This window comes from Streptopelia decaocto (assembly GCF_964273445.1).
Source record: "Streptopelia decaocto genome assembly, chromosome: 5".
Classification (NCBI taxonomy): domain Eukaryota; kingdom Metazoa; phylum Chordata; class Aves; order Columbiformes; family Columbidae; genus Streptopelia; species Streptopelia decaocto.
The window spans coordinates 11,673,263-11,698,956 of NC_138659.1; the positions used below are offsets into that span (position 1 = coordinate 11,673,263).

At 41.2% G+C, this 25,694-nt stretch overlaps 1 protein-coding gene across 2 annotated transcripts; it reads left to right on the forward strand.

The window, feature by feature from the left end:
- Nucleotide 1: 1 nt before the first annotated feature.
- On the forward strand, nt 2–19,393 carry TM2D1 (TM2 domain containing 1). Of its 2 annotated transcripts, none has more exons than XM_082054517.1 (7): nt 2–344; nt 1,888–1,961; nt 4,240–4,348; nt 8,563–8,654; nt 11,729–11,802; nt 13,043–13,161; nt 16,780–17,083. In XM_082054517.1, exons 1-6 carry the CDS (start codon nt 187–189, stop codon nt 13,151–13,153), a joined length of 618 nt encoding a protein of 205 aa, XP_081910643.1. In that variant the 5' UTR covers nt 2–186; the 3' UTR covers nt 13,154–13,161; nt 16,780–17,083. The 2 variants fall into 2 exon arrangements, with proteins under 2 accessions (XP_081910643.1, XP_081910642.1); XM_082054516.1 differs by lacking the exon at nt 16,780–17,083 and adding an exon at nt 18,157–19,393 and having other exon boundaries at nt 4–344.
- Nucleotides 19,394–25,694: the final 6,301 nt, after the last annotated feature.

Genomic DNA, 25,694 nt, shown 5'->3' on the forward strand with positions numbered 1-25,694 from the left:
CTGATTGTGCGCTGCCTCAGGAGCCATATTTGTTGAGGTCAACCTCCCCCAGGCTAAAAGTCTCCAACCAGCCCACAAACAACCCGCAGGGTTCCCTCCCTGCAGGCAGAGTGGCCTTTCCCCGCGGCAGGGGCCGCTCCTCCCTGCAGCGCCACTGAGTCAGCTGACAGCAGCGGCGGTTCCATCATGGCCGCCCAGGCGGGGCAGCTGCCGGCGGGGCCGGAGCGGCGGAGCGGCGTGGTGGAGGCCCGGATCCTGCTTCTCCTCTGCTTCGCAGGCGCTGCCGTGGAGGGAGCGGTGGGCACGGAGCCGCCGCTCAAGTGCGATGAGCTGAGGCTGGGGCAATATCCTCCGGAGCGGGGCTGGGGTGGGCGGCGGGGGCTCGGTTGCTATGGCGATGTGGCCCGGGAGGGGGGAGGGACGCGGGTTCGGTTCCCCTGAGAGGAGGCAGTTCGTCCAGCGGCCCCAGTGGGGTTGGAGTTGTGGGGGAGAGGCCCGTGGCAGGACCGGGGAGCCCCGGGGTGGCAGAGGCCTCGAGTCAAGAGCCCTGAGGCGGATCTTCAAACAGAAATAAATTTAACAGGAGAGTCAATTACACTGTTAAGCACTGGGGAGCTCTGGGCATCATCCTCCACAAGTGCTCCAGAGACTGGATGCTCTTGCGTTATTTATATTCACATAATTATTACATATCAATTACAATTTTTGAAAATTTTGACATACAATACATCTATGTTAAGGAATAGTTGATTATGTTCATTATAATTGTGTAGTTTCTTATGTACAATACATCTATTAATTACTAGTTAAATATGAACTAAGTATTCTGCTTCTAAACAATGTATTACTTAATCTTCTGTCTCTCTCTTGCCATCCGGAAGGATCTAAAATTTGAAAAATATCTGCTTGTTTTGCAGGTGGTCAGAAAGCATTTATCATGTCAATTGGTTAATAATGGGTACATCTTTTATAACTTAATCCCAGTATACATTAATTAAGCAGCTTTTCATCAGTCTCAGCTGAAAGGAGCAGGAGAGGGCACATCTACAGTGGCCTAGGTTTATTTTGGGGGTGGTACAGTGTGTTTGCAGGTTTGGGATATCCCCCATTTTCAAATAGAAAAGCCCATGGGATGAGAGACCCCTGTCCTCTGCCTCTCTACCTTCTTATTTTTTTTGCAGGACACTCGAGTGGGACTTGTGGTTTTGCAAAATGTTGAGTGTTCCTCCACAGCCTGCAGGAGCAGGCACAGGTGTTGGGCTCTCACTTCGAGGCTCCCAGCTCTCTGAAGGCATCAGGCCTTCACCAGAAAATGTTTGTTGATGGTAGCTGACAGCTATTGATGTAGCTGCAGATGAAAAGTGTCAGGAAAACACATCTTGGAAAAGTGAACTTCATCTGCTTTACTTGGCCACGGGAGTTCAGACCCGTGGAAATTAGTTTCTGCTCAGGTTCTTTCTAGTTGGAATTCCTGGCATTACAGATGTTCCTTTTTAGGTGTTCTTTGAATTTTGTAGGTTTAATATTAACCAAGTGCCTCGATTTAAAGGTACTCTGATATTAAAATAAGGGTAGAAGACTAGGTTAGGCATGCTACCTTGTTGTCTTTGAATACAGAGGCCATGACTGATAAATGTGGTAGTTCCTTTAGGTAGTGCTGACTGCAGCACTAATTAAACGTGCAGCTTATGCGATATATTGGTGTATTAAATTGGATTAACAGATTTGCTGTATGGTAATGTGCTATTCCTGTTTTGGGGATGGGTAGGAAGGTAAGCTGCATCAAGGTGCACCTTAAATCCTCAGCGTTTGAAGAGGGTGGAATAAATTGCTGTTAAACCTGTTGTAGTGTTTGACATGAGAAATGTTTTCCTCAATTACCTGAACGTATGTGTGCGATGAGCCTAAAATAGACAATAGTACCCAAGAACCAATGAATTGTACAAATCACACAGCATATGGTAAGGACTTCTATTTTATTTCTATTTTCCATTTTTAGTGTTCAGTGTATGCCTTTTTGTATCTGGTAGATGAGCTTTATAAAACATGGGATTAGTAATATCATTGGCATGAAAACCTAAAACATTTGTGTGGATTGGATGCCTTACTAAAAAAAAAAACCCACATACCATGTCTCTGGTACATTTGTAAGTGAGGTTTCTGGTAAATCTCTTCAATGTATGTTCTATCCTCTAGGCTCTGTCCTGCACTACTGTGATTAAAACAAACCATTCCTGTCATGCTGAGTTTTGCATACACTTATTAAAAGAATTGACATGTGACAGAACAGCCTTCAAAATCTTATATTTTTTTAAATTATTTTTAAGGAAACATGGTGCTGTCCATCATTATGAGTTTTTGGTACCACGAGGCTCTGTTTTGATAGCAGTTGCATTTATTTTGATGTTAAGTTCTGATGGACTTTGGAGTACAACAGAAAAATGCTTAAATTGATCACTTGGTTTACTGCACATATTTAGTTTTTCTGATGTTCTTGGGCATTGAAATAAATGGTCTCTGTATAAGCTAATAGCACAACAGTTTTGCTTTATGTGCAGTTAATGTTTAAAATGCATGTATGTGCTTGTTTTCCTTCAGATTTTTGTTTTCCATAAATATTGAATAATTTTCTTTAACAGGATGCTCAGGGATAGTGAAGGTTTTCCAAATACTTCAGAGACTGGATGAAAGTGCTATACAAAATAGATCCTGTTTTTAAAGTTATTCAGTCCTTTACATCATCTTTGACATCATGTCCCCCCTGATTATAAATCTCCAGTCAGTGAGCAGAAAGAATATTCTGTAGTTTGAGATTGATCGCAACTGGAACTGTTAGTTGTCTAACCAGTTACCATGTGATTGTATTTAATACACTATACATTTGAACAGGAGATAAACTTCAGGGTGGGAAAAGTTGCTAAATTAATTAGTGTTATTTTCTGTGACTGTATAGAGTATTTTACACACATAGCAGCTTTTACATTCTCCCAACAGTATTTGAGTCACTTTTCATTTCAGTATTATCTGAGTAATAAAAAGATAATCTTCTGGCTCATGCTGGAAGCACTGTCATTTCTGGACATCTTTCTGGGATCCATCACCGAAATAGGAGTCTAATTCAAAGCATCCAAGTAGCCTCATTGAGTAGCAGATTTCTAGTCTTACAGGTGTGACATTGACAGGAAAACTGTGGCCCTTCCTATATCAATATGCTTAAACTGCTGTGGGTTTTTCCTAACTAAAACACTGCTTTCTTTGCTTGGTTTTTTTTTGGTTTTTTTTTCAAGGAAGGATGCAACTTTTTTGTAATTGTCTGCAATTAGGCACATTGATGAGTAACATCCATGTAGCCTATAGCAGTTAAGGCCAGACATAGCTTGTATTTTTTGGCTGTTACTGATACTGATGGCCTGAATTTATTTTTTTCTGTTTTTTGATCCCTATGCGTAGATATAAAAAAAAAATAAAAAACCAAGTCCTAGTCCTCTTGCCTGTAGGTATTATTGGAAAATCTGGAAAGAAATGTTGAACCTGTCTTGGTGTTTTGTTGGAACCAACCAACAGGACTCATAAATGCTGAAAACTGATAGAAAGTGGGTAAAGTACTGGGATTTTTCCCTTTAAAACAACAGACTTCAGCATTGGTGAGTGACTAACATTCTGCTGATACATTGCAAACTTTCAGCAGATGTAACTTTCTGCTGTGAATTCCACTTTGGTTCTCTCAAGAGCCAAGCCTTAGCTTAGAGTAACAGAATAATTTGGGTTGAAAGAGACCTGAGGAGGTCCTGTATTCCAGCCTCCTGCTCCAAGTGGCACTGGCACTGAATTTAGACCAGGTTGCTCAGGGCTTTGTCAGATCTTGAAAACCTGCAAGGATGGTGATCACACCAACCTCTCTGTGCAACTTGTTCCAGAATTTGACTGTTCTCATGATTAAAATGTTTTCTGTATGTCAGGTTCAGATTTCCCATTGACTTATAATGGAGCCAAAATGGAAACTGCAACAGAATTAGGGCAGCAATTAGGTTTGTATGTTTTGCTTAATATGTATCATGCAAAAAGACAAGTTAGTCATAGGACTGGCTTCAGAACTTTATTTTTTTAAAGTTATGTGTCTGCGTGTGCTGCATATCAAGAAGGTTGCACAGTATAACTTCATTTCTGTATTTCACTTAGAAAAACACTACAGTACACAGTTTGTTACAGCTTAATTTCAAATAATTTTTGTGTCCTCAGTTCAGTGTCTGCCAGCACCAAATATTACTTGCAAAGATCACCTTGGCATAGAAAAAGTCTTTACAGGACACGAAGTTGGATTTTACAAGCCTATTGTGTGCCGCAATGTGTAAGTACACTGTGGTTTTTTGTAATAACTCATCTTTGTTTTTACATTGAAGTTTTTCTAAAATAGTGTGATGTATTGACAGAAGGAAAAAGATAAGTAAGGCAGAATCATATACATGTTGCCCAGTACTTAAGCCTCTAATAAACACTGTAAGTGGTATAAGGATACCACATGCATGTTTATAAGTAAATCTGTCTCTGCCTTGGATGCTTTTCTTTGTTTGGTTATGTTTGTGTCTTTGCTTTACCTTAGTATTTCAGTTAATACTTTCCCTTGACAAAATTTTGCCCCAAATGCTAAGGCTACGTTTCACATATGCTTAAAATCAGCACAGGTGCTGAAAGGGGCTGTCTGGGACACCTCTCCAGCCCTTTCCCCACTGCCTTGGATCCGTTCCTCAGTTTGAGTCATAGAACAGTCGCTCCCAGTGCTGGTGCCAGCACGAGGCTGAGGACAGCAGGAGGATAAGAGAGACTGGAGCGGGGTGGACTGGGCTGGTCTGTGGCAATAATGCTTTGTGCCAGTTTAAATTGTGCCCGTCGCTGCAGCTGAAGTTCTAGTGTGCATGAATATTGGGGGAGTTTAAGTCTCTTTCCGGTTTCTCAAAAAATCTCTTTTAGAGGAGCTGTTCTCTATTTTTAAACAACCTTTGTATTTAATCAAATCCTCTGTGTGTTTTAAGAGCCTGTTTCTGAAACATGAAAATAATGGGCCTAGTTTTTCTAAAGCACCTTGTGAGCAATGGAGAGCTCTGGATACCAATGAATGTTCCAACTGGCCAGTGCTAATGATCAGCAAACACCTGTCATTGCCATTTGTTTCTCCTTTTTGTGGATTCATGCAGGAGCCTTTCTCTTTTCTCCTACCGGAATCTTTGGAAATTAAAGCTCCAGTAATATTTGCTGGTTATTCCTTATCATACTAGTGGACAAATAACTCTGATGTGATACTTACTGCTCAATAATTTGCCTAACTCAGAAGGACAGCTCTGCCTCTTAGTTTCATAAATATTTTCTCTGTATTTAGTCTTCTCAATAGTCAAAGCTCAGCAAATTGAAGAAAACATATTATTACATCTAATCAAATTTAAATGCTAGCAAACTAGACTTCAGTCACATTTTTGTCCAGAAACAATTGTGTTTCAGCCCCATCTGTGATGGGTACGGAGAATATGTTGAGCCATACTAGTTTAATAAAATGGCTTCGTCTTTGAATTAGACATTAATTCTTATGTTTGGAGTTTTTTGGATAGATGTTTTTTGGTTTAATATATTTTCTAGGAGCATTTTTTAAATGTTGATTTTATTTACATTTATTAATTGAAAAACAAATCTGTGTAGGCTGAAAAGCAGTATCCTTTTTATGATGTCTATTACTTGATGGTGGCTATTATTTATGATGAAATAATCAATGGTTACACTACCAAAAAAACTCTCTGTGGCTTTTCCAATCCCATGACTGCTCATATGGTAGAAGGGGAAGAGGACCCTTCATGGGCTTGCTGAAAATTCCAGTAAAATTCAGCTGTGAATGTAGGAAGATGTATGTGAGCATGCCCTTGATAAAGCCCCAAAGCTAGTTTAAAACGGCAGCATGATTAATACTGCCATCCTTCTTATGTTTAAAAAGTGATCTAATCACTGTGCATTTTCAGCCTTTTCTAGGCATTTTGAATGTTATCTGGGTGTTAGAAACATCATTTTAAGCAGGAATCTCCAGGTTGGTATTATAAGAATAGGCCTGCCCTTTCTGCTGCTTTACGGAGATTTTCCAGCATCTTCTCTGAGTTTTGATGGAAACTGTAACTGTCCTCTGGCAGAAATAACTGCACAGAAAAATTGGTTTGAGAGGGCATCTTGCCAGAGCAGGATTGTCCCCACAGCGTGGGGACAGCAGGTTCATCTCTAGCCCTCGCTTTTGGAAGGAGCAAATCAGCAAAGTATCCTTAGCCAAAACTGTGATTTAACAGCAGCCCAGACAACAGTTGTGGGATCCAGTTGTCTTAGAGAAAGACCAAGAGATGTTGTATGTTTGTATGCATGGGTGTGTTCAAGTTGCTCCTAGGACTAGTTCAAGGAAGAGCTTGTAAACGCCAATAAGGTTACTCCAGCAAAGAAGTACTGAGAGTCAGGATTGCTTTGGTTTGCTTTTAATTAGATGGTTTGATAGTAGATATTTTTCCAAATTCTAGAATGCCCCAAATTGGTACTCTATCCTGTATTTTGCTTAGTATGCACAGGCCCTGATTCTGCCCATTGTTCAAGCGTTGCCGTTCCAGGCAAGTAGCCCATAGATCGTTACCCTGTGACATGCATGACATTCTGTGTGGACAGATCTTTATGCAGTGCTGAGAGACCCTGGAGGAGCCAAGAAGCCACTGTGGCTGACAGCAGTACCAGCGTATTATCAGCTGGCGTGGGGGAGCTGGAAGAAAAAGTTTTTAACGTGGCAGCTGGAAGAAACATATGCAGAGAAAAATAAAGATTGGATGAGGCTGAGAAGCAAGAAAAATCAGAAGAGCAACTGAATATAAATTCCATCTTTTATCCAGTTGCAGAAATCACAGTTTAGATGCCTAGGATGTGTTATTTTGCTACTTGCTGGTTCAGTCTTCAGCATGTACACATGAGTAGATGCAGCCTCGGTACAGTATTAACGTGCTTCCCCTTCATACTAGATTTCTTCTGCCCTTCATTTTGATGTTGACCAGGCTGCACAATGTTCTGCTTTTAAAAGCATCTCATTGCATAGGCAAGCGCCCAGTTTCTTACTGGTTTTGATCAGGAGCATCTCAAACTAAACTATGTTCACACCTTGTATGTAAGAGCTCTTTTTATGCTTTAGAGTCCTTGGAGGGTTGTTGACACTTTGTAGTTGATAAACAATGTCCAACAGCTTACCTCAACTTGCAAATAAAAGCATTAGTGTTCTGTACAGTGGAAACAAGACTGTTCTAAAGATGATAATTTATGTTATGTTAGGTTCCAGGAATGCCCAGTATGTTCTACGTTGCTAATAAGCACTAAGTAACAAATATTGAGGTAAGAGTCATGATTTAATCACTTAATGTTTCAAAATCAGTAAATCTAGATTATAAGCAAAAAGGTAGATCTTTATTTGGCCTTGAAAGTGCTTAATAAAGGTGCTTGGACCTTTCTCAGCTACTGTATTTGTGAAACTCTGTTTTATTCAGCTGTCAACCAAGATTTTAGTTTGGGCATATTAGATAATTGCTGGCACATAGTAGTACACGTATCAGAACAGTAAATTATTGAATATTTTTAAAGTTCTGATTACATTTGGGTTTGCTTTCCTTTGCAGAAGTTATCTGTTCGCCAATGCAGCAAAGGATGCAGCAGGTTCTATTATGGGCAGCTCTGTGTTTCCAGCTCTCTTATTACTGTAAAGGTCCCATCAGCAGTGACAAGGTTCCAGGTGTTTAAGTGGCCACATCACTCCAGCTGTTGGCAATAATGGTGCCAATGAGGCTAAATCTCAAAAAACCTTTTATATCGGTTTATTTTTTATGGCTAACCATGGGATGCTTCAAGGGTAGAGTACATCTCTACCCTTGTACATCTTTGTACCACTGGCAGTTCTTTTCAATTGTGAGTTTTTCCCTTTAGAGTGTAGTCAGTGGTTACATGACTTGCCCTTTTTGTTGAATCCTTCCTGCAGCTTCTTCAGCTAGTGGCCACGGTTCATTTCTCCTTCGGATCTCATTGCAGTTCCTGTCTCTGTTGACATCCCACCTGTCTGTCCTGTTCCTCTCAATTTGCCCGTGTGTGAGACTAATGCCTACAGACAGTACACATGCACCTCTCAGCTTTCTAGGCTTGTCTCGGTAGGGCTGAACAGTTAGGAAGTGCTCTGTAAAACTAGGAATGTGTCAGCAACTGAATTGTGTCTCTGTTGAGAAGGAATCATGATTTAGTTTCAGAATAATCTGTATTCTGCAAGAGTATACTGGAGTTGCAACAGCTGAGGTTGTTTTATGGAGGATGCCTACCCAGTTTGAAAGCTTAACATTATCAATTCTGTGTCCGTTAATTGAGGATAAATAACAAGGCTGTGTTGTTTTTTGGGTTATGGTGTTTGTTTTTTTTTTTTTTTTAAGCTGAAGCAGCAGGCAAATGAGTCACTACTTTAATTTTCAAAAGTACAAGTGAATGTATTTTGCAGTCATTGTCTACATTGCTTGTTTCTTTTGGCAGAAATGGATACTCCTACAAAGTGGCCGTGGCTCTGTCCTTGTTTCTTGGGTGGTTGGGAGCAGATAGGTTTTACCTAGGCTATCCTGCATTAGGTAAGTTTATTTCTTATTTTTTGTTTGAGGTAAAGCTTATTGTTATGACTGAGTTGTATGTGTATATTTATATTTTGAGTAATGAAGGCTGACAGTCATGGTTTTAATGTTTACAACTAGAATCCTTACTTTATTGTCAAGTAAGATAAAATCCTGCATTATCCTCAGCCTGCTATTCTGCTGGAGTGGGTGGTGACGAATGGATATATAATTGTCCAAAAGATAAAATCCTAATAAGCAACAATGATTATTGCTATTCATAGTTTTGCTTTCCATTTGCTTTGCGTTGATGTTTACCACAGCGTTCTTTGTGAGGTACTGAAACAGAAGTGTTTTTGACTGGTGTGCCAGCTACTTTAAATGATACTTGATTTTACCAGGAAAAGAGTGGAGAAACTTTACAGTAAATCTAGTGTTCTGGGATATGGAATTTATTCTGGAAAACGCATACTTTCAATATAGCTCATAGTATCAATAACAGTTCTGCAGAAGCTGGGACAATTAACAGGACCTACCTCTGGTTGGTGTTTTTGGAACTTGATTCCCAGGGTGATGGTGCCACTGGCTCTTAAATAATGGAAATACCTCGGCATGTTAGAACTGCTTTCACCAGCTTTGCTTCTGCGCTGGACAAATGGAGTAAATTTGAGTCTAGATAGCATGGAGCAATGAATTGGAAAAAGCTATGCATGTTACTGTCACTTCAGCTAGGAATTTTGAGTTTCTGCCCATTAAATGCAAACCCTTGTTATTTTTAATAACATTATCTGTCCTTCTTGATAAGCTTGTGTTAAGATCTGGGTCTTTATTTCCTTGAGATTCTATAATTAGCACTTTGTCCATCAGTTTCATGAACAGATACATTTTTGGAAGTGGTCAATAAGGTGCACCTTTGTTAAACCATTGGATTTGGAATAATAATTTGCAGTAATTATTTTGTAATGTATTGTAGTAGTATAGATTTATAAATCCTCTATTCTTATATAGAAGTTCTTTATGACTTGTGCTTTTTAGTTCGACTGGAATATACTTGTAGCCACTAACCAAAGTGAAAAGACTTAAAATTAAACTCTTGCAGAGTTAAGTTTTTAAGCTTTTGGAAGGTAAAGAAGACAAAAGCAAATAGACAAGAGTAGAAATTTTTTTTTAAATCAATAAGTTGGATTCCTTCACAGTGGTTGGTTGGGGATTTTTCAGGTCATCCGTGCCTTGGCAAAAAATGGTAAAGAAAGATAATAGCATTGAAATATTTTTTTGCAAGTGTAATGAAGACTGTAAATGCTTTTTGGTTTATTTCTTTCCTTCTCTTGCTTTAAGAGAACACAAATACAAACAAGCTATTGAATATGAAGAAACCAGGAAGGCAACCTCTTCCTCTCCCACACACTGTGAACTAAACCATAAGTTATTCCTGCGTAAGAACACTATTTTTTCCCTCCATGCTTCAGAGCAGTTTATTTTCTCAGTGTGATCTGCTTGTAGGGAGGGAAGTGAGGAGGAGCTGAAAAATCCACTTTACACTGCACTCCAGAAACATACACTGGGTTCATAAACAGCTTTTCTATGTCCAGTAATATAATGGAACAGCCAGTTACTCAGGTAAACTGGAGCTGCTGCTGGAACCAGAAATGGTAAGGGGTCAAGACCAGAGCTTAAGAGGAGATGATATAAGGAGCATCACAAATAAATATCTTAAATGATGACTGCACTCAATGCAGATAACGATGAAGTAAACTGTTCACCAGAGTTTGTTATTTAATCATCCTGTTGTTTCCTAAGGCTGACATTTCTTTAGGTGACTGTTTCCTCATGTTTTGTTGCTGATCCCCAGGCTGACTGCGCCTGCCTGCTGCAACTCTCCTGCATCAGCTGCTGGGAATAAGTTGTTTTAAACAATTATATACTTAGGTTTTTGCACATTTTAAGTGGCATCACTTTAGTTGTAATACACTCATAGGCTTTTCTTCTAATCCACTGAAAGTCTGTCCTGATATTACTCTTTCATCTTTGTGGTCATTAGGTGTATTTTCCCTGTTCTGACTACTATGTGGTTCAATGGAGAGATTAAAAATTGTCAGCCTGGAGTTTATAAATCAGGGCAGTTTCATCTTCTCAACCCTGGGAGCTTTATCCAGAGGGTGGGATTCTCCTCCCACAGCTGATATGCAGTTACTGTCCCCTTGGCTCCATCCGCAGCCTCGGGACCAGGGGATGGAGAGGAGGTGGTTTGTGGGACACACTCCTGCTTCGGAGAGAAGGGGGAGCACAGATATTCTATATATTGTATTCCTTACTATATATATAGTACTCATTGTATTATATCGATTGTACAAGAAGCTGCTGCTATTTAAACAAAATAAATAAACATTTTAAGACAGTCTCCTTCTTCTGAAGGCATTTTCCAAATGAAGTCTGCCTTGCATGGCAACTTCGAATGAAACATTTATCTGTTAGTTGCTATCCCCGTATATTTTCTATTAATCTTTTATTTATTCGTACAAAAAATAACATTTTTGAATACCAGTTAAAAAGTGTTTATATATATGTATGTTGAAAATAAATTCCTATTTCAGCAAAACATAAAAATGATGCAAAGGACGGTTCTCCAAAGTAGCACATTCTAGAAATTAAATCAGTATGTGCTGCAGCTCATGAGATGGTAGAAAGTCTCTTTCTATTCATAAATAATTTTGCAGCTCAAGTTGGGATTTTTTTCTGTCTGTGCCTCAGTTAAAGAATGGAAAATTTTCAGTAACTTGATTGTCAGCTTCTGCCTTTTCTTGTTTAAAAATATTTGTCTGATTAAAAAAAATCACTAATGTTTAAAATCTTTGAAGTATATTCAGGATGTAGAAATATGAATATGCACTTTGTTTTTTTCCTCTGATAATTCAAGATCTTTAACTTAAGGTCTGTTTCTAAAAAAAAATATATATATATATATATATGCATTTTTTTTAATATACATTTTCTTGGAGGGGATGAGGAGTTGGGATGCGACTGCCACCAGAAACCTATGGACTTCCTAGTGGCTGTCTTAAAGTTACAGTTACATTTTATTTTTTCTTTTTTAGGTTTGTTAAAGTTCTGCACCGTAGGATTCTGTGGAATTGGTAGCTTAATTGATTTCATACTTATTTCAATGCAGGTAAGTCAGGGCTTTCAAAACAAGATACAAATCTGTGTTTGTTGAAGCTTTGATTTGATTGCTAATTCTTTGTTAGCATTTTAGCCTTAAGAACCTTGGCATGTTGAAAAATCAAGGCATTTGGTTCGTCTCTGTGGATGAAGTTGTAGAATATGGATACAAAATATCAATGTATTTGTTGTTTGAACTAAAAATTAGATTAGCCATCTATAAATACTTGTAACGAATAACTCGGAAGCTATAGCACCAAAAATTCACTTTGTCAGAACCTATGAGTTCTTTGTGTGACACGAAGTGTTGGACTTTGCATGACGTGTCCTGCCGTCCCTAGAATCCCGTGTTTGCCTGTGCTTTATAGGATGGAGCGCATCACCTGGCATGTCCCCGCAGCGTGCAGGAGGAAAGACGTTGCCACTTTTGTTTCTGCCTCTCCTCCAAATACAAGTCCCACGTCACCCGCGAGCTGTAACTGTACGATTCACAATGTTTAAATCCCCAGCTGGGGTGATGTCTTGTGACATCATGAAAGTGCCAAATTGTCTTATTTGACATTGCATCCATTTAGCGTGAATGACAAATTGCCTATGATGGACTTAAAATGCATTGCGGGTACAGAAATTGTTTACGTGGTTTTATAGAAGAATATTTTTGAAGTATGCATCTTTGTATATGTGTCTTTTAAAGTAAATGCATTCTGAAATTTCTTTCTATGCTATCAAAATTATCTTGGCTCAGATCACTTACAGACACAGTTGAGAGTATCTTTCATCTCTCCTTACTCATCTCCCTGGTGACCCCACATCAATTTATCATTTCCAGAACAAAAAAAGCCATGATCTTCACTCCTCTCCATTCCTTACCTGTGCAGTATTTCAAAGATACTTGTCATCAACATAATTCTCTCCTGCCTGCCCTCCTTTGTTCAAGAAAAGAGGTTTGGAGCCCCCTCATTTGTTAGCCTGATTTTTTTTTTTGTGACTCAAATCCTCATCAGCTTAACCCACCACCAGCGCCTGGCTGTGTAATTTGGTTGATTAGAAGCCCTAGGGACATGTTCCTTCTGAGACAGTGCTCGCTAAAATAGTTATACTACAGCATAACTTCAAAATAAATCTAGTTTCTGTTTGACTAATTAAGCATGACTAATTTTATGATGGGAAAATTAGCAGTAATTGAGACATTAGCACAAAGTGTATGTTTCGCTTCATATTGAAAAGTCTTGGTTCTTTCTCCCTTGTAGATCGTTGGACCTTCAGATGGCTCCAGTTACATTATAGATTACTATGGAGCGAGGCTCACGCGACTCACAATTACCAACGCAACCTTCAGGAAAATGCAGACCTATCCTTAACCCTGGCAGTAAGTGTCACAAATGCAGAGGTGCATTTTGTTTTTACAGATGGATCCAGTTGTCCACTGAAACTGCTGATCACTTGTTAATTAGACTGCGTCAGAACTGAATATGAAATGTACATTGAACAAAGATAAAATATGAAAGTTCATCAAGTGAGTGTGTTTATCTCAAAGATGCCAAGTTTCTTTAAAGCCTACATTAAGACTGGTGCACAGAAAGCTTTGTAAACCTGTTTTGTTTCCAATTCAGCGTTATGTGATATGTCAGGTTATGAGAGTAAACCACAAGTAATACTTTGTGCTTAACATCAGTTCTTTACTTCACACAAGAAAGATGTATTTTTGGAATACTTGCTCACGTGCATTTTACTTGTGGGTTGAAAGAGAAAAGAACACTCTTTCAACTTGGTTCCCTTGCCTGATATTTGTTGCAGCTCCCTTTTTTTTCTCTCTTTCACTGACTCCTTTTTGTTCACATTAGTTTTCCTTCCTGAGATACTTTCAAAAACAGCCAGGAAGTGGATGGGAAATAAGTGTTCGAGTCAAATAAAATCCCATGGTAAAGATAATTCTGTGACTTGTCTGCTTTTTAGGCTTTAATCCCGAAGCTGATAATATACCTTTGAAAACAGGAAGATACTATGGGTATTATAATAATAAAAAAATATCCTTGGACACACAAGATCACATGAGATTTCATTCTAGAATGTATCTCCGTGTGTACAAATAACAGAGGGCTTGGCTTAATGATTTCAGCAGTCCATCTTGTGCTTCGTTATTTGTAAAATAATACAGGAGCTATTTTGTGTGAATCAGACAAAAATATGATGAGTTATAAGGTCCATCAGATAGTTTGTTAATCCCAGAAACCAAGTATCCAGCAGAAAGAAGGGCTAGATATTCCAAGTAACAGTGTTTCCGTAGAAATGGAAGATGTGTGTCAGCCTTCCAGGAAACGAGAGCTGCTGTGGGACTCTTTCATCCTGCTTCTCTGGTTCGTGATACTGATCCATGCTCTCATCAGAACCGCACTGCTTTGTCACAGCAGTCAGAATGAAGCCACAGGTGACAACAGAGCAATATTTTAGCAAAATTTTATTTCTCTTCCCTTTAGATGGCATTCAACTTGATCGTCTGTCTTCTGCTAACAACTTTCCACTTCTTTCACAGCTGTCTGCTTTGTCTGTAAAGCCTTTTGGAAATTAGTGCCACAGACAGTGTAACCTTTGGAACTTGGCTGCTGTTGGAATGATGTTCTGTATCTGAACATGCATCTCAGTGTTTCTCTGGGCTGTGTAGTTGCCCGGCTGAGGTGTAGAGAGGGTTAACTGAGTGAGCAGATCGTGCTGCGGGGCCAGGAGAGAGTTAGTGAGGTCTTTGTTTTCATCTTGTAATTGTCAGATATGGCATGTTTACCATAAGGGCTGCGAAAAGTGTGATGCAAGATGTAAAGCTGTCCCACTGTGTTAATAATAAATTGGCGACAGTAATATTTATCAAAATGTCTGTCCTATGATGATTTTCTGTGTTGCCGCCTGCTTTAGCATTCTCCTGTCGATCAAGTTGTCCATCCGAGTGTTTGTGTAGTTGTGATTGCTCTGACTGCACTGGAATAATCTTCTGTCTGGATTGTTTTCCCCCAAACAGTTGCAAAGCAATAAAACTCATTAGACTATGAGTCCGTGTCATCCTCCTGCCGCATTCCCAGATAAAATGATATTTGCTGGCCTTGCAGATAGTGAGGAATCCTTTTAACATTCCTACAAGACAGAGAAGTATTATTCTGTATCTGTAAAAAATAAAGAACATAAAAAGTGAAGCCCAGAGTTCAAAAAAATAATTTGAAGTGCCAAGCCTTTAAAGACCTGTATAAAGCTGTTCACTGAAGATGCTGCAGATCCAAGCCATGAGTTTAATCCAAATCTTCCCTAAGTACCAGTGCAGTTCAGTTATGCACAAATGACTCCATAAACTTGTCCTTTTTTTTTTTTTTTTTTTAATGCCCATTCTAGGATTTTCTGCTATGTGCTTAACCGTGATCTGAGAGAGCAGTAGCTGGTAGGAACATTCAGCTCTGGGCACTTTGTGTTTACTCACACAGTGCAAAAGGAGTTGTACTCTAGGAGTGCTCAATGTACTAATTAATTACTCTGGATTGTATTTGTTCAGTTGCATCAACTTGTACATCTTTCACTTGTGTTTAGAGCTTGTTTTCCAAAAGACCAGATTTAGAGATATTTTAGAACAATCTCTCTGACTAGTTATTCCTCCTGCGATTTAAATCACAACTCTGCTATGGCAACTCCTGTGACAGTATTTTGTTACCCTCACCGCTTCCCTCTCCACCACCACCCACTACTTACTACATGAAGATCTCACTTCTGCTTTCAGGACCTGATAACACCTTAAAATGTTAGGTTTTATTATGTTTCCAAAGATGTATTTCTGTATGTCTGCCAGTAAAACTTCTCAGCTCCACAGGAAGGTCTTTGTGTTTGAAATGCTCTGTTAGAATTTTTTTGGAGAACATCTGTTGTCACCCCATCAAGAATTGTTTCCTTTGTTCCTCAAGAGTATATTCAGTTAGATTTGCTTACACAGCTATGTCTATTTGGTCTTCTTGTGTCTCTTCTCACTGTTTTGTGGGGTTTTTTTCAGTTTTAGATTCATTAGGTGTTTAGTCCATTTCTGTACCAAGAGCCTGTCCTGTTGCTTGCTCTGCAGTTTTCAAACCCGTTTCCTCCAGAAAATGGTGTTGAATACAGTAAGGTAGGGTGCTTAAGCACCCAGCTGGGGAAATGCCAAGGATGAGATTTTGCAGGCATCTATGCATTTCCATTGCCTTATAGGATTGTCGCTAATTGTGCGATTGCCTATTAATTCCTTAATACATCATACAGTCTTTCAAACTCATTGCTAACTACTTTGACACTTTCATTATTATAAATGGTGACTATATGGCTTCTTTAAGAAATGCATCATTTTAATTCATTTAAATCATGCATTTTAACCAGCTACTGTATTCTGGGTTCAACCTGCATCAGAGTCTGCCAGGAGGTGAAGCATGAGAGATTATTCCGTTTGCGTCTTCTGCCTGGATCTGAGGAGAAAAAAATACCTTAACTTTAAGCATATGCTTAAGTGTTTTGCTAGACTGAAATTTGATCAAGACTCTTCCCACTTTCTTTTTGTCAATCCTTCTGTGTTACCCAGAGAACCTCCCTAATCTGTGTGGATTACAAGAGAAAATGGCATTCTGTATGGAAACCTTAGTGCTGACAGTGTGAATGGCTGATAATATTTGATATGGTGACAATATTTTTCACCTCGAAGCTGCTTTTTGCTCACATTTGTTCATAGATCAGCTCTGTTCATGCATCAGGTACCTTTGGTCATCCTGACACAAGTTCTCACATACCTCTAGGAGGAGTTGGACTCTCCAGAGCTGCATCAAGTATGTAGAAATGTCAGAGCACCAAATCAGGGAACCTTTTATGCGTATGAAGCAAAGACACTTTGGGAAGCAGTGGGTGACACTAAGAGGGGGTTGTAGGCTTCAGTTTCTGCAGAAAGTATGTCTGAAACTTAAAACCGTGTTGTCTCTTTGCCTTCTGCTTCCTGAAGGTGGAGCCAAACCCCCTATCAGATCTCCGAATCTTCTGAAGTTGCTCCTTATCGTGCAGCAAAGACTGAGCACTCGGGTATTTTTCCTTGCACGACAGAGAAGTCTGGAAAGTGGATGTGAGGAGTCTGTCTGACCAAGATGCGTTTTGCGCTGTGTTCACGCTCTAGGCCTAAAACTGTAGTGAAGGAAAAGAAATAAAAGAATAAAAAAGGCAGTCTCAATGTTGTTTATACCCGTGTGAGAAAGATCTAGTTTCATAAACTAGATAAACAAAAGAAACATAAACAAAAAATGTTGAAAAAATACCGCTTGTCTCAAACACCAACTCAGGATTTCTGATTCTTGCTCTTTGTGCTTCATTAGAATCTCGAGCATACTTATGCTCCGATAATTCTCCATTACATGTTTGAATGGCTGCTTTCAAGACTGCAGTGCTCTCTCCGAGAAGCGCAGTTCTCAGGCGCTGCAGATGCGTATGACACAGCAGAATTTTAGGCAGTATAAAAATTATAAAGATCAGTTTCCATTACTGTAATTACTGTATAAATCCTATATTTAAGAGGCTTAGAACAGGCCTATTTAACCTTGGTTTGAGCTGAGGCTTGGTCCAAGTCTGCTAAGTTGAACACCAAATTATTTTTCTTTTTTTTTTTTTTTCCTCTTTTCTCTGCAGCATCGTAACTTAGTGGGGAGCGGGGTGGGGAGGGAGATGGATCCAGCACAGCCTCTGCACTCTGACAAGGTGGTGGCTATAATTTGGCAATATACCTGTCCCCAACCAACAGCAAGGCCAAATGAGATGTACGTTTTGTTACATCTGAAAAGTATCGTTTCTCCCCTTGGAACCTGTGGCTGCTTCTCTACCCCAGCTGTGCTCTGGAGCAGGTGTGGGGGACGGCTCGGAGGCAGACGATCCACAGAGCGCAGCTAGAAGTGCTTGGGTGAACAGGCAGATCCTACACTGTTCGGAGGGCTGTAGCAGTAATTCCTGGTTTTGGGGGGATTTTTTTTGTGTGTCACTTGCACCCCTTCAATGAAAGCAAAGGTGTTGGCTGCCCTGGTGCTTCACCTTGGGGTAGCTGAGATGCCTGGAGCTGCCTCCAGCTGCCTTTGCAGTTGAAGTACTCAAAGCTGAGAAAGGAGTTGGCAGCTCCACGTGCGGAGGTTGGGGATCTCTTGCTCCATCGCGTAAGCATGCCAGACTCTTAGCTGTAGGCCAGGGAGCAGCTTTGATATGGATAGCCATCCCTTGCTCAAAAGAAAGTCTGGCGCAGCATTTTCCATGTCATGAACCTGTTCTGCAGTGGGTGCTTTGCCCCCGAGTCAGTAGAGCCGTAGGAATGAATTTATTCATGTATTCTGTTTCCTTTATGCAGAGTCTTCTTCAAAGTTCCTTGGGTTTACCATGGGGAAAACATGGTGAGAACATGTAAGAGGAGCTTGCTGCCTGCGAAGAACTGGCGGAGTGTTCACCTTGAGCCTGAGGAGACTGCCCACCATATGGATTGTGTTGGCAGAGGCAGCAGCCTGGGGAATGCAGAGGTGGGGGGTAATTTTTAAGGCTTTCGTTCCATGGTCCCATTGATTATAACCCTATTAAGAGGATGATGCATGTGACTTTAAAGTTATTTTGTTAACTAAGTGTAAGCAATGGATGTGTCATGCTAACAAACACAATTGCTGGTGTGTCTAATACAGTGTGCAAGTACAGTACAGTGAATTTAAAAGGTGGTGGTAATCTAAGAATGTTAAAAGGGAAATGTGTGCCTGGGGGGGCGTGGGGGCTGGGGAGAAAAACGACTTACTTGACATTCACTGTCTTCCTCCCAGCTCCTTTGCTAAAGTAGGAACAGAATCGGAACAAAAAAATGTTTGTTTTACAGCTGTACCAAGTTACGGCGTGGACTCGTGCTCCCCCCCTCCTCTCCCACTTGCATCAAGTACATCCTGTACTTTTGGCAACATGTTGACTGGATATTTAAAAGCTGTGAACTGTTCTGAAAGTTTCACATACTGGGTTATGGGCCATGTGTGTTTGATCAAAATTCAATTACTGCACTGTACCATGCTTGGAAACCTATCATCCCAAGTTATGAAGTATGACGAAATAGGCTAATCTAATTGGTTCAGTATGGGAGCAGTATCAACCAAGCTTGTTATGATAAATAGCTTCCTGTGTTAAAGGTTCTCTAGAGCTTAAGTATCTTGGCTCACCTCCCTCTACAAAATAAGAATAGTGTTCCCTGGGAACAGTTACATCACTGTCCCTCTCCTACATTCACAATTAAAGGTTTGTGGATTTTTTTTTCGCCTTGCTATTCACTGAATAGATAAACCGTGGCTGTCTACCCCGTTCCCCACCTCCTTCTCCTTCCCCTTTCCTCAGGTTTGCCCGTGTCGTGCTGACCGTGACTCTGCCTGTTCTATTTCAGGGCTAGGTAAGGCAAGCTTGCCAAAACCCAGCCTGGGCTGGAGGCTGGGCTTTGTGCGCTGGTGTGTCAGTACATATGACAAGTCTGTTTGTACAAGGAGTTGGAATTTTTGACGTTAAGTTAAACGTGGAAGCACTTTAATCTTTTTAAGCATCTAATAAAAGAACTTACGTATAGTGAATTTCGTACCTGTGGATGTGCTATTATCTTCTTGAAACGGAAATCTTAGTAGTTAAACACAAATCCAGCGTGCAAGTGTTGGATTATGACTAGGGAAGGGCTCTGTTCTAAGCCTGGATTTGTAGTCACTAAATTTGTCACTAAGACAGTGAGCTGTCTGCCATGAGATGATACTGGCTTCATGATTTTATCTGGTCCATCTTTGGCAAGAAGTACTTAGCTCGGATTTTGATGTGACAGTAATAGACAGTGTCAAGGAAAAAAAAAACACCACAGAAAAGTGGCTCCTTATGCTCTGGTCATCCAATTTTTTTCCTTTCTTGAACCGCCCTCCCATGTGCCTCCTAACTCAGAGATCCCCTTCAGGCAAAATAGTTCTGTGATGATCATTTTACAGAGACATAACATAGGCCTGATATTGCAAGGGCCTATAACATTGGTGAAATTTCTCCTAATAATAAAGATACTCACTTATTTAAGGGTTGGTAGAATGAGTCCTTACGTAAGTGAGTCTTCGTATTGGCCCCAAGACTGCCTAATACCTGGATTAAGCCTGCATGGTGATTAATGCCTATTTACTATATCTGTTATCCCACTGCATTTTGCTCTTCAGCCTTGATTAAGCCCTTTGCTTTACCATTTAAAATGTCCTGCTTAACCTTCTGCTTACAAATGTACATTGTGCTGAGGTCTGCATTTTTAACTAGAACAAGTTCTACCATAAATAATAGCATTTAATTTTAAAGTGCAACAGCTACAGTCAGTCCTTGATTAAATGACAAAGAACAGCAATAGCAAATGGGAACACAGAGTTTTTCACAACAAATGTCTGCGTCCACGTAAGAGAAAAAAATATACCTTCCTGCTGCTGATTAGCACTTTCTGTGCAGTTCTTTGTTTTGCATGTTTAGAGAAAATTATTACCAAAAGAGCCTAAACAGTGACTCTCCGCAATTTCCCCAAATATCTTTTGAAGGAGATAAACTAGATTAATCTCCCTTTATAAAGTTCCCACAAGAAAGCTCAGAGACACAGGAGCTTTACCTTCAAAAATAGAATGTGACTGTAGGCACTTATGCTAATCTCTTTTTTGGCAAATCAGCTTTTTTTGTATTGAATCTTGCTTGATTGAATAGCACTGGATCTGCCAGAGTAAATGCTATTATCAATGTACAGTAATTAAGGAAATAGTCCTTGTCACTCCAACAGTGACCAGGCAGTGCCTTCTGTAATAAAGTTAAATGATAAATAAATTTCTTCAGGGTGTAGATCCTGGACTGGGGGAGCTCTTGACATGCAGTAAAATAGCGCAGCGTAGAATTGCAGGTGATGGAGAAAAGTATAATGCCCGTGGAATTCATGCTAAACACACGTTTGATGCTAAATGTCTAAATAGATACTCAGCCTAAAACACATAATTGTTTAATTTGTCATGTAATTTCCTGACTCTGGGCAGTTGAGCATCTCCCAGTCTCCACCCTTAAAAAATGTGTGTGAGGGAGAGGAGGGGGGAGACCCTTCCATCATTCCCCAACTTCAAAGATCTTTTCCCCCTTCAGGCATCAGCCTGCACAAACGATAAACCTTGCCTTAAGATCAGCAGAGCCGGGCTCTGCCAAATCCATTTGGGGAGAGAATTTCAGTAAAAAGGACTTGTCATTCCTTCCCCCGCCCTCCCGCTTCACTTGAAACTTTACAGCCTAGAAGTACTTGGGTGAATCGCAATTGTTCCTGCAGCACCCGAAGAGAGAAATTCCCCAAGGAGAGAAAGAGAGAGAAAAACCCTTTGGACGTCTTCTGTATTATAACCTTATCGCATGCACCAAGAAATGTAAAATGTAGTCAAGTAGGGTAATTCTCAGATACCAGAAATGCTGTTTAATAAGCAGAGAGCCCTGATCTGCTGCCGGAGTTTTCTCAGCTCCAGCCCCACGTGGAGATCGTTGCAGTAAAACCCCTCTGGCCTGAGACATGCTGAGCTCTGCACTGGGTAGCAGAGATCTTTGTGTCCAGCGGCGGTACGTGCAGAAGATATGTCGTTCAATGGGCAATAAATAACAAGGGAAGGTATTTCATCAAGTGTGCCGGGAAACACTGCTCACGTTAAAATACACACATTTTAAAAGGTAGGGCTGGGGAAGCAAATGCTTGAAGGGACGTGAGGGAAAGGTGCAAGAGTCCATAGTGAGGCTGCTAAATTTCAACCCACTCCTTGTACAACACGCGCAGAAAGATTCTGGCCTCTACTCTGATTTTCCCCAGCAGCCTATGTCTTATCTAAACGCTGTATAATAATTTTCATATTTCATGAATCTGGCAGTTTTGCTTGTGTGTACGTTACGGGGGATTTTAACATTCCCTGCAACACTCTGTTTTAATGCATTGACATTCTGAAGGCTGTGCATTGTAACCTCGCCGTTAAATCTTTGACACAATGAAGTGTCTTCTAAATAAAATAATTCAGAGGGATCGATCCAGTGAACTTCAGGGTGCACCTTTTCAATTATTTCGTAAAGATGGCAGTGTTTTGTGCATATTGAGCGCTAGATTTGTGGGACTGGCAGGGAGCGGAGCCACATCTCGTGAACGGACCTGAGCTCCGCGCCAGCAGCATCTCCCAGGAACGCGGGAGGGGAACGAGCGCACGAGCCCTTCCCGAGCTTCCCGCGCCGCTCCGAACTTGGCTTTCCTGGATCCCGGCCTCTTTTCCATCATACATAAAACATTAATGTTCTATATGTTGTTCCAAAAGATTTAGTTATTTTTTTACATACCCCTATGTCGACCTTCAGGACTGGCCGTTTGAATCTGAGCAGAACTGCTCTGGTTAGAATTCAAAAAAGGAAAAAAAAAAATGACAGCCCAGGCGGCGGGATTTTTAATTGAGGCATGCCAAATACCACAGGCAGATGCTTTTTCATCCTGTAGCTCCTGGATACGCGGTCTACTTTTCGGTTTCAAGGACAAAGGAAACACTTATCCAATTAGATGAGGCATGAGATTGTGACATACGGGCTCTTTCCTTCAATAAAAAAAAAAGTTGGAAAAAGATATTTGACCCTAAGTCAATAAGTGCTATTAAAATAATGAATACTCCATAAATCCAACTGTATATACAGCCCGTGCTCAGAGCTGTGCTGGTTTTGTCGCTGAGGAAGCCGCGAGACCGCCCAGGCTAGAGCCCCACGCAACTCACTTGTCCAAATCTCATTTCGAAGGCCTTACTTTTAAAACAGGATCTACAAAAGTGTAAGCCAATTAAACCGCCAGGCAGACTTGTGCTATCTTCTCCCAGCTGACGTCTCTATCGAGTCAGCCTGGGTGATATCAAACATGATCTGCTTGTCAGAACAGCTGAATTTCCTCCACACGCTCAGCAACAGCGAGGGAACCTCTCGCTCCTCTCCCAAGGCTCGCAGGAGCAAATTTTTTCCTAGAAATGCTGTGTGCCTAAGGAAACACAGCTTTTATCTGCCGTCGGGAGGAAATGGTTAATGATTTATCCATGTTGCACCTGAATCTGAAGCGTTCTAGAAGCACACTTGAATTTCTGCATGAGGAGCATCACACGTCCTTGTCGGAAGCTGGATGTGTCAGGGTCTGTGGCGTTTCGCTCCCTGTGTCTGGAGACAGGGGCAATGGTTAAACTTCTGAATAATTACAGCTCTTCTGTTTCCAGCCTCAGAGCCATGATGTGTTTGCTTTAGTCTTCATAGTTTACCAGGCAGCTGGAACTGCTGACTGGCAAGTGCTGTGAGTTTCTGATCCTCCAGAAGAGCGAGGAGCTTCCTCCCTCCTCCACCTATTGTTCATACAGTTTGCTTTGCAGAAATTGTTGAAATTAGTGTTATCAATGCTGCATGGAGGACTCGAGTCTCAGGTGCTGAGAATGAATGTTGCCTGTTTAATGACATCAGTTTACAATGTGACCTGCTCTCTGTCCTTCTTAACATAGTGTTGCTTCAAGTGAAATTGCCAGTCTCTCCTCAAACCAAAGTGGCGCATGGTGCTGACGTTCCTCCTGCCGCCCGCAGAGCTGGTAGCACCCAAAACACCTCTGAGCCTCCCTTGGACCCCTCTGCCCGGATCCCAAAGGTCATTGAGACCACTGGGAGCTGAGATCAATGGTGTGGCTTTACTTTAGGCTCTACTGCCTTAGGCCAGCTCAGTGCTCTCCACAATGAGCTAAAACTTCATATAATCACATCCCTATTGCTCCCTTTGCTTTTAAGAGAGCTTGTACAAAACTTTATTTCTGCAATTTGCACACCTGTATCACCATCCAGAAAACAGTGAGGTGGGGAAGAAACACCATGAATTTTCATCACATGGGTATTTCTGGCACAATTTACATCATGACTATGTCCCTGATGAGGAGGAGCAATAAATACCCTCTGCAGAGCTCAGATTGCAATGGATGGGAGAGGAAACAGCGGCCCGAAGGGTGTCACATTCTGGAAACCTGACCTGGAAAGAAGGATCCACAATTAACGAGATGGGTAAGGGAGTCTTTGGGTCTTAGCCCTTTGATTATCATAAGAAGAAAGCGGGTGCCAAATAGTTTTAAAACATCCCATGTGTTATCGATGATTTTTCTGTTGAGAGGAAGAATTCAAAGGGCTGCTATTGGCATTCTAGGCAGAGAGGGAGAGGATCCATAGCATGGCTCTCAATAAATACATTGCTGCAGTAAACTTCTTTAGCTCTTTGCAATTCACATCTGATCTCTGCTGACCTTTTTTTTTTTTCTCCTAATTAAACCTTTAGCTTGCAAATGAGCCATTTCCTACCTCAAACTGCTATATGGCAAAGGAGGAAATTCTACCTGCGATTTATAGGAGTTGCCAGTGACCTGTCTATCACAACCTTTTCTAATTGATCTCTCTTTGAATTAAATTTGACCAAGTGCTTTCTCTTAGGTGAAAGAAGATAAGACTATCCTTAAAAGCAAAGCCAGGTGTGACATGGTGGCTGGAAGATAACGATCCATTTTGTGCAGGTAGTGAAGATGATGAAGGCCAACTGCCTCCAGCACCCAAAACTTCTGCTTTTCTCATGCACCTCTTTTCCCAGGGCGGTGTTTGTTTGAAGAAGCTGGTTTTGAAGGGATGTGCATGGGGGCTGACTCAGACTGCGGAGGGAATACAAGCCTGCCCGTGCTCCTGCCCTGGTTTTGGAGCTGGATGATCAACCAGGTTGCTCATGCCCATGGTCTTCTTCCAGCAGCCTTTGAAGTCCCTTTCCAGTGAACCATCTAAGAAGAAATCCCCCAAATTACGAACCAGCCGTGCCTCCACGGGTCTGTCTCGTGATGAGGACTTAAGAAATTAAATATCTGAGATGGGTGTAACAGCACAATGTTGAACTGCTGACCTTGAGGGTTCAGACGTTCCTGGCTGCACTGTGTAGCGCTTGGCGTGTCCAGATGCATCCTCAACCCTCCCCTGCAGCCAAACTGCGGGAGTTTGGCGGGGGCAGCGGGGATGGACCCTTCGCTTGGCTGGATGGCAAGAAGCCGGAGCTGCACCAGCCAGCAGTGACACAAACAGAGTTAAATCAGTCCAGTCCATTAAAAAATCGTGAGCCTCACCTCAAAATCCTATTCATAAGTCTATTTTATCTGATTTTCCTTCACCTCCCAGCTCCAGAGTGTGCATTTTCAAGCCTTGCTTCCGTAGCTGAAATGATTAGAAGTTTCCTTTAGCGGGAAGCCAGGAGGCTCCATCTGCGCAAGATTCCACATGCTGCTGCTGCTGCTGCTTCCCAAGAGACCCCAAACATCGCCTGCCCCATAGCACGAGCATCAGCGTTTCCAATGGCATTGAGCGCAAATGCATCCAGGGTGGCCGTCCTGAAATCTCACCGGTAAAATGCTCTTCCTCTCTGGGAACACCAGACATCATGTTGGATGTTGCCACCAGCACTGAGAGCAACAGCCAAGCAACTTCTCCTCTTCCAACCTGCCTTTGGAGAGAAAACAAAAAAAACCCACCCTAAACAACTCCCAAGTGGTGCAAATAAATTCTCTAGAAATAAAAATGTCCCCACGCCCCAGGTGTGGGACTGTAAAGGTGTGGCGGTCACAGCCCAGTGACATGGGCATTCAATCGGGAAAGGCTTCCAGCTGAGAATGTGATGATAAAATGGCTTTTCCTTCATCCAGGTGGGTCGTGGGAGGGCTCTGGCGTGGGGTGCTGAGGGAAGAGGGGTCCTTTAGGGAGATTTATGCGTGGGATCTTTGTATTGTCCCTCCTGTCCTTTTTCAGTATGGAAAATCAACCCATTTTGCTGCCTGGAAAAAC

What these genes read in the sequence shown, in the direction of transcription:
- TM2D1 (XM_082054517.1), top strand. Translation starts at nt 187, where the DNA reads ATGGCCGCCCAGGCGGGGCAGCTGCCGGCGGGGCCGGAGCGGCGGAGC. An exon ending in CCTATTGTGTGCCGCAATGT is followed by an intron (nt 4,349 to 8,562) that starts GTAAGTACACTG and finishes TTCTTTTGGCAG; the next exon opens with AAATGGATACTCCTACAAAG. An exon ending in CCTAGGCTATCCTGCATTAG is followed by an intron (nt 8,655 to 11,728) that starts GTAAGTTTATTT and finishes TTTCTTTTTTAG; the next exon opens with GTTTGTTAAAGTTCTGCACC.